This window comes from Monopterus albus, unplaced genomic scaffold (assembly GCF_001952655.1).
Source record: "Monopterus albus unplaced genomic scaffold, M_albus_1.0 scaffold6.1, whole genome shotgun sequence".
Taxonomy (NCBI): Eukaryota; Metazoa; Chordata; class Actinopteri; order Synbranchiformes; family Synbranchidae; genus Monopterus; species Monopterus albus.
In genome coordinates this window covers 4622196-4629236 of record NW_018127886.1, presented here as the reverse complement: position 1 = coordinate 4629236, position 7041 = coordinate 4622196, and the positions used below count along the sequence as shown (strand labels likewise).

At 40.4% G+C, this 7041-nt stretch overlaps 1 protein-coding gene and 1 long non-coding RNA gene across 2 annotated transcripts; one reads left to right on the top strand and one right to left on the bottom strand.

Annotated features, from left to right (window-relative positions):
- Window positions 1–43: 43 nt before the first annotated feature.
- LOC109969867 (uncharacterized) lies at window positions 44–477 on the bottom strand. The gene is made up of 3 exons (XR_002276329.1): window positions 433–477; window positions 249–350; window positions 44–156 (listed from the first exon to the last, which is right to left on the bottom strand). It is a non-coding gene; the product is annotated as an uncharacterized LOC109969867 (long non-coding RNA).
- Window positions 478–1495: 1018 nt separating this feature from the next.
- tardbpa (TAR DNA binding protein a) lies at window positions 1496–5701 on the top strand. The gene is given in 7 exon segments (XM_020620048.1): window positions 1496–1588; window positions 2036–2288; window positions 2962–3125; window positions 3259–3399; window positions 3982–4152; window positions 4725–5041; window positions 5043–5701. Coding segments are annotated over 7 exon segments (1203 nt in total). The 5' UTR covers window positions 1496–1585; the 3' UTR covers window positions 5197–5701.
- Window positions 5702–7041: the final 1340 nt, after the last annotated feature.

Genomic DNA, 7041 nt, shown 5'->3' with positions numbered 1-7041 from the left:
AGTTATTTATTTAAAGAGTGACATACTGTACCTGTTGCTGGACAAAGCATCCGGTGTAACTGGCTCTAAAAATAAAGTTATTTTCAGGGTCTTTGTACAGAGAGAATCCACAAGCAGACAGCTGGAGGTTTAGGCGATCCAGAGATGCAAGGTTGACTTGTGGAAAGAAAAGGGTGATTCAGAAGTAGAGCTGTTTTATCTCACATTTATGTAAACATTTTGCCACTTATTGTGCCAGAAAGATCTACCTTGGATATGTAAGGCCCCAGACAGCCAGACTGCCAACCACTCTATGCTCGCACTGTGGATCCATGTTTCCATTTATTCAGAAAAACAGGCTACATCTCCATCTGAAAATACAAGCATATTTTCTCATTGTGCAAAAGCACCATTAACAGCTATTGTATATGTCACCACAGAATAAAGACTTACCTGTTAATTTTGCTGTGGGGTCATCAACCCATTCTCTTCTCTGAGTGCAAAACACGCTCCTTGTGAAAAAACACAGGAAAACACTACAGAAAAAGTGTTTGAAGATGGCAAATGCATTTTTATACAACATTGTTACTTACATAGCTGTAAGAAAAATGCTTAATCTTGGTATGTAATCCATGACACTACTACTAACAAATATTTGAGTCTGATGGGTTTCAGGGCAGCTGGCCTACTTATAGGTGAGGTATGGGTGATAAAAGGTGATAAAACAGGTGTGTTTACTCTGACACAATGAAAGCAAGTCAGAAATACAGACCACTGTCTCCAGCTCATGTGAAAAACAGGTTTTAAGCCAGGTGTAGGTCTCTTAATATTTAAAGCTCTTTATCATGAAAGAATTTATTACAGTTTATTATGAATTTATTATGAACTTTTTAACAATCAGCTTTCCCTTTATCCTAAGCAGATTTAAAATAATGCTATACCATTGTATCATATATCACCTTGGTCAAACTATTTTGTTGATATGATGTTTACATTTTGTAAAATATCCACACTCTTATTAATATTTTAATGGCTGCACAATTTCATCATATATTATTTTATCTCCCCCAACATTTTCCTGATGTCTCATACTTTGGGATATCTTATATAAGCAAAATTTGAAATAACTTTTAATACTGTTTTACTGCATAGAATAAGTGCAGGGGATCAGATTGATGTTGCACTTAATGACACATCCATTATGACATAACCTCACCACACTGATTTAAATACACTTTAATCATCATTACAATTTGTCGCTAGCACCTTTTGTTTGGGTTTTAAGGTGAACAGGTATTGACAGCCTTCAAAGGGTAATTCGCGAGAGTTTAACTTTACGTATTGAGGGTTGTGAGACAAGACAATATCCACAAACCTAACCGCATAACGTTTAAGTCAAGTACATAAAAACGTACCGACGTCTGGTGATCTGAAGTAACAAAAATTAAGTAAAAGTTCCTTCATTTTAACCACGACATCCCTACAAAAATCAACAGTGTGACCGCCCAAATACATGATGTCATCTTTATAAGGTGAGCAGCCATTTTGTTAGCTAGCCTGAGGTTAAAGAGGTTAGCCCTCGGATTTAGCCACTGGAACGTTAAATATGGTAACTTCAGTCTGATGATTTTGGGTTCAAATTTAATAGAGCAAGATAACTTGGTTTGTTGTTGTTTACTACAGTTGTCGGCCATAGGCTCACAAACAAGTAAGAGAGTCGTGTGTTTGCTGACAGTAAACAGAGCGCGAAACTAGATGGCCATTCATTTTTTGAAGCTGCCTTGAGTTTGCTAGCGTGTTAGCAGTAGGCTAACGTGTATACGCGTGCTGTCGGTGGGTTAAAAACATTCACCTCTCATGGCTGCTGGCTATTAAATGTTAAGAGTTGTGGAGTGTGTGTTTCACGCTGGCCTGTCTCTCTTTGACTGTCTTGCATTTCAGCTTCTTCACCCAGTTAATAGTTTAGTTAAGCGACACCAATATCTCGTGTGCATCATTCCAGTGTTTACTAATAGCTTGAGCTCCTTCAGCTGATTCGACTTTACCCGGCGTTCAGCTTTCAGAGACCATGTCAGAGTTGTACATTCGTGTGGCTGAGGAAGAAAACGAAGAACCCATGGAGATCCCCTCGGAGGACGACGGCACCGTTTTGCTGTCATCGGTAGCAGCACAATTTCCAGGGGCGTGCGGACTGCGGTACAGGAACCCAGAGTCCCAGTGCATGAGGGGAGTCCGGCTTGTCGAGGGCGTCCTGCATGCACCAGAGAGCGACTGGGGAAACCTGGTCTACGTCGTAAGTTATCCCAAAGGTGAGGCAGGTATTGGTGTAAACCACTTGAGTTCGTCCAATTACTGGAACTGTGCAAAAAAGTAATTTAACATGAAGATTAAAATGATCAGTTTATGTTAACTCTTTAGCCAACTCATCTTGGAAGATGTATGTGTAGGTTTGTTACTGTTTAACTGCTTCTAATCTCAGTGCTCAAGTGTACAATGACAATAGACAGTGGGGTGCCTCCAGCAGCAGTTTGTGGAGAGCCCCTTTCCCTTTTCAACATGACAAAGCTCGTAAAGAAACAGTGTTGTGAGTTACATGTGCAAGAACTTGACTGGTGTGCACACAGCCCTGACCTCAACCCCAACCAGCACCTTTGGGATAAACTAGGTCAATGACTGAAAGCCAGGCCTTATCAACACACATTAGTGCTCAACCTCACTGATGCTTTTGTAGCAAATTCCTGCATCCAAGTTCTTGTGGAAAGGTTTCACAGAAGAGTGGGAGATATTATGGAAGCATATTAATGTCCATAGTGTTGGAGTGAGATACTCAGTCATATTAGTGGTTGGGTGCATTCCTTTGTCCATGTTGTGAATCACCATTGAACATCTAAGAACTCAGACGGTCTACATTTGACCTTTTTGCTCATTTCAGCAAATAGTATCTTTTTATTGACACAAGGCATATCTATTTAATCTTCACAGATAATAAACGGAAGATGGATGAAATAGATGCTGCCTCAGCTGTGAAAATCAAAAGGGGCTTTCAGAAGACATCAGATCTCATTGTCCTTGGGCTGCCATGGAAAACAACAGAACAAGACCTAAAAGATTATTTCAGTACCTTTGGGGAGGTCATCATGGTACAGGTATTGACACCTCATCTGGCTGTGTCTGTTTTTGTCAACATTTCTTTGTTAGGCTTTGAGTTCAGTAAGAATGTGCCTGTATTTCTGGTTAAGTTGATAATAAAGCTCGCTCACATCTCTGTGTTCACTGCAGGTGAAGAGAGATGCAAAAACTGGCAACTCAAAAGGTTTTGGGTTTGTCCGGTTCACTGACTACGAGACACAAACCAAAGTCATTGCTCAGAGACACATGATTGATGGACGATGGTGTGACTGCAAGCTTCCCAACTCAAAGGTATATTGTGAACCATTTTAAAATACTATCATCAAGGAATGGATCATCTAAATGGATTTAGATTGCTTTAAGGTCAAGGGTCAATTGATAAGATGTTGTTGACAACTGGATTTTAGCTTTCAGATGTTTTTGTTAAGCATTATTTTTTACTTCATCATAATTTTCCTGTAAGGAAAGTCTTGATTTGCAGTTTTAAGGAGGGCAGCAAAAGAGTTTTTCCATTTACATTGTTAAAGCTGGAAGATAAATAGCATACAGCCATTTTATGTTATGGCAGCTGAACTTTGCAAATTTAAAAATTGTTCAGAATTCGCAGGCTTTCCACTTTTTACCTTGATATATGAATATCTGCTGCATGAAAAAGAGTTCTGGACATAGTTTTCCCTTTTCTAAAGAGTTTTAAAAGTATAATTTGATCATTGCAGTGGATTGAAACAGTCTACTCTAATTTTGCAACTTTAATGTAGGTTACAAATTTTTTATTAAACTGAACTACAGCTGAGTTGGTCAGCAGCTGGACCTAAAAAACATAATATAAATGTACTTCATTTAATACATGATTGTGTGTGTTTGTCCTGTTAGGCTTGCCCTGATGAGCCAATGCGGAGCCGCAAAATCTTTGTTGGCCGCTGTACAGAAGACATGACAACCGATGACCTGAGGAAGTACTTCATGCAGTATGGCGAAGTTACTGATGTCTTCATCCCCAAACCTTTTCGGGCGTTTGCATTTGTCACATTTGCTGACGACCAGGTGAGATTCTCCATAAATGTCAGAGTTTGAATATTAGTAGATGTCATAATAACAAGATGAGGGAGTTAGTATGCTCTAAATTTAAAGGCAAACAACATTTTTTTTATTGCTATAAATGTTACAAACAGAATTGTAGTGTATGGGTGAAAAAAGAATGACCAGTATTAAGTAGCAGAGCAGATAAGATGTACCTGTACACCTGTACCAGGTGTGTGTTCATGCGTACATAGGAAGTGCTTGGTATACAAAAACACACAGAAGAGCCTACAGAAACACTTTAGAAAAGGGAAAACTATGTCCAAAACTACGACAGAGTGATATGCCAGTCTGGAGAGGTGGACTGATTATATACAGTATAATTTCAGTTCATCGGCTGTATGACATGCATCTCAAAAACACAACTGAATTCACTCAAATACAGGACTGTAGCTCTAAATAAGGATCAGAAATGGATGGCTTCATTCTGGCTGATACTGATCCTGTGCAATATGCCTGAATAGGCACTGATACTTGGTATTGCACCGGGACATCTTCGATCTGTACTGATAATCTCATCCTGACTTCTTTTTCAGGTTGCCCAAGCCCTGTGTGGAGAGGACCTGATCATCAAGGGGGTCAGCGTGCACATCTCCAATGCTGAGCCCAAACACAATAATAGTAGGCAAATGATGGATCGAGGGCGGTTTGGGGCTGGTGGGTTCAGTCAGGGCTATGGCAGTAATCGCGGGGGGCTAGGCAGTGGTAGCGGTGGGGTTAACTTTGGGGCTCTTGGTCTTAACCCTGCCATGGTGGCTGCTGCCCAGGCAGCACTGCAGAGCAGTTGGGGAATGATGGGTATGCTGGCTAACCAGCAGGGTCTCACCACAACGGCTGGCAACCACCCAAACCAGAGACCAGACCTATAGCTCTGCCAGCACCAGTTACAGCAGCCCCAGCTCAGCTAGCCTTGGTTGGGCTGCAGGCACTAACACTGCCTCCAACAGTGGCTTCAGCTCTGGCTTTGGCACATCTATGGAGTCTAAGTCTTCTAGTTGGGGAATGTAGATAGCTTGGAGTTAACCTTTCTGTTGCTGTTAGGTTAATCTGGTAAGTATATCTGCAGGGGGGAACTGCTTATATCTTACGTTTGTATTATTTAAAAACACAAAGCCTTTTATTTTGTTAAGAAGAAATTTATACTTGCGTGTGACTGGTTGTGTAGTCATGCTTTGAATGGGTGAAAGGTTTATTTTGATAGCAAAAGTACAACACTCCCTTTTTTGTTTTTGAGCAGATGTTACACGGAGATGACTGCATGTGAGATAAAAATTTATAAACATGCACGAGTATCTCAAGCCCCTCAGCCCCTTGTAAAATGGGCTTTATTAATTATTAACTGTGTATCTGTAAACAGTTGAATGCATCTTTTGTTTTTTGTTGTATTTTGAAAACGGCTTCATGAAAATTTCTTCTGCAGTTCACCAACCCTTTCCCAATTTCCCGGGAGGAAGCGCCTCATTGGCAGCAATGTTCGACAGATCTCAGTATCAATTCCCTCTTCCCATGTGTAAATGATTTGTCCACAAAGAACACAGCTTCATTCTGCATATACTGTGTTAGACGGTGGGTGTTCTTTTTTCCTTTCCCCTTTTTATGGATGCAGAAATCTTGTCTGCTCTTGTGGCTTTTCGAGATCAGTGAGTGGAATTGGTGTTGGGCCGAGTGAGAGTGAGCGAACGGGAGAGCAAAATGAAAGCAAGTGTGAGAAGGACTGTATGTGCACAAAGTTACTTTTTTTAAATATATAAACAGACAAATGCCTGCGAGAGTTGAGAAGAAACTGGCTTTGTGCGAGTGTGAAATATAAACTCAAGTATGAGTGTGTCCTTGGCCACCACAAGGACATTTACTGTGTCTTGAGATCCCTAAGGTCTCTGCTTTTTCTCATCATTTTCTCTCAACCTTAATTCTTTGAAAGTGAAATGTCAAGTGCTATGAGTATTTGTATCTTTTTGTAGTGTGCTCTTGCTGTCTGGTTTGATGTGAATGCTGTGCCTGGTTGTGTGTTTTATTTTCTCCTTGTTACCACCCTCTCTATGTGAAAATGTGACTTTGTGCTAGTGAAGTCTGTGTGGGGAAGAAAACACTGAAAGTGTGTTGAAGTCTGCAAGTGAGCTCAGAGGTTGTTGTTGTTGTGAATGTTTGACAGGTTCCCATTGAAAGTTTGTGTTTGAAGTGGTTACGAGTGCATTTTCTATGTTTTGTGAATCAAAGGGAAGTCTGAAATAAAACTGAATTTGACTAGGTATGATACCCTCTTGACAGTGACTTATTTGTGACTTGATGATTAATTGAACTGCCAACACTTTAATTTGCATGTATAGGGACCTTGGACACGGACAGCCCAGGTTTCCATCTGAATCCAGGTTGAAGTCGGTAATGGAGAAGCTGAAGACATTGGTTAGTGGGCTTCCGCAAACCAACAATGGAATTGCTGCACAGCTGCCTAAATCCTGAAAAGGATCTTCGGACCAACCCTAAATGAAATTTAGAGTGGACCATACACAGTTGGGCTCAGGTATTTGTTTACAACTACAAATGTCACAAATAGGACCAAAGTCTCACCTGCAGGTTGGCAGTGATCATACCTTCTCTTCATCCAAACATATGAAACCCAAAGCCTACTTTAAATCTAAAACATGCGTTTCTGTAAGTAAATACTTTGTCCTCATAAGTTATTGATCTCACTGAAGTATTAATTAGCATGTTTGTTTTCAATGTGGTCAAAAGGAATTTCAGTAAGGCAGGAAGTGTGCTTGTTTTGTTTATATTGATCGCAAAATGGTTGGAATTTATGCGCCAACTGATTTTCGAAAGGACTTTGACATCTGACTGAACATGCCAGCAGGA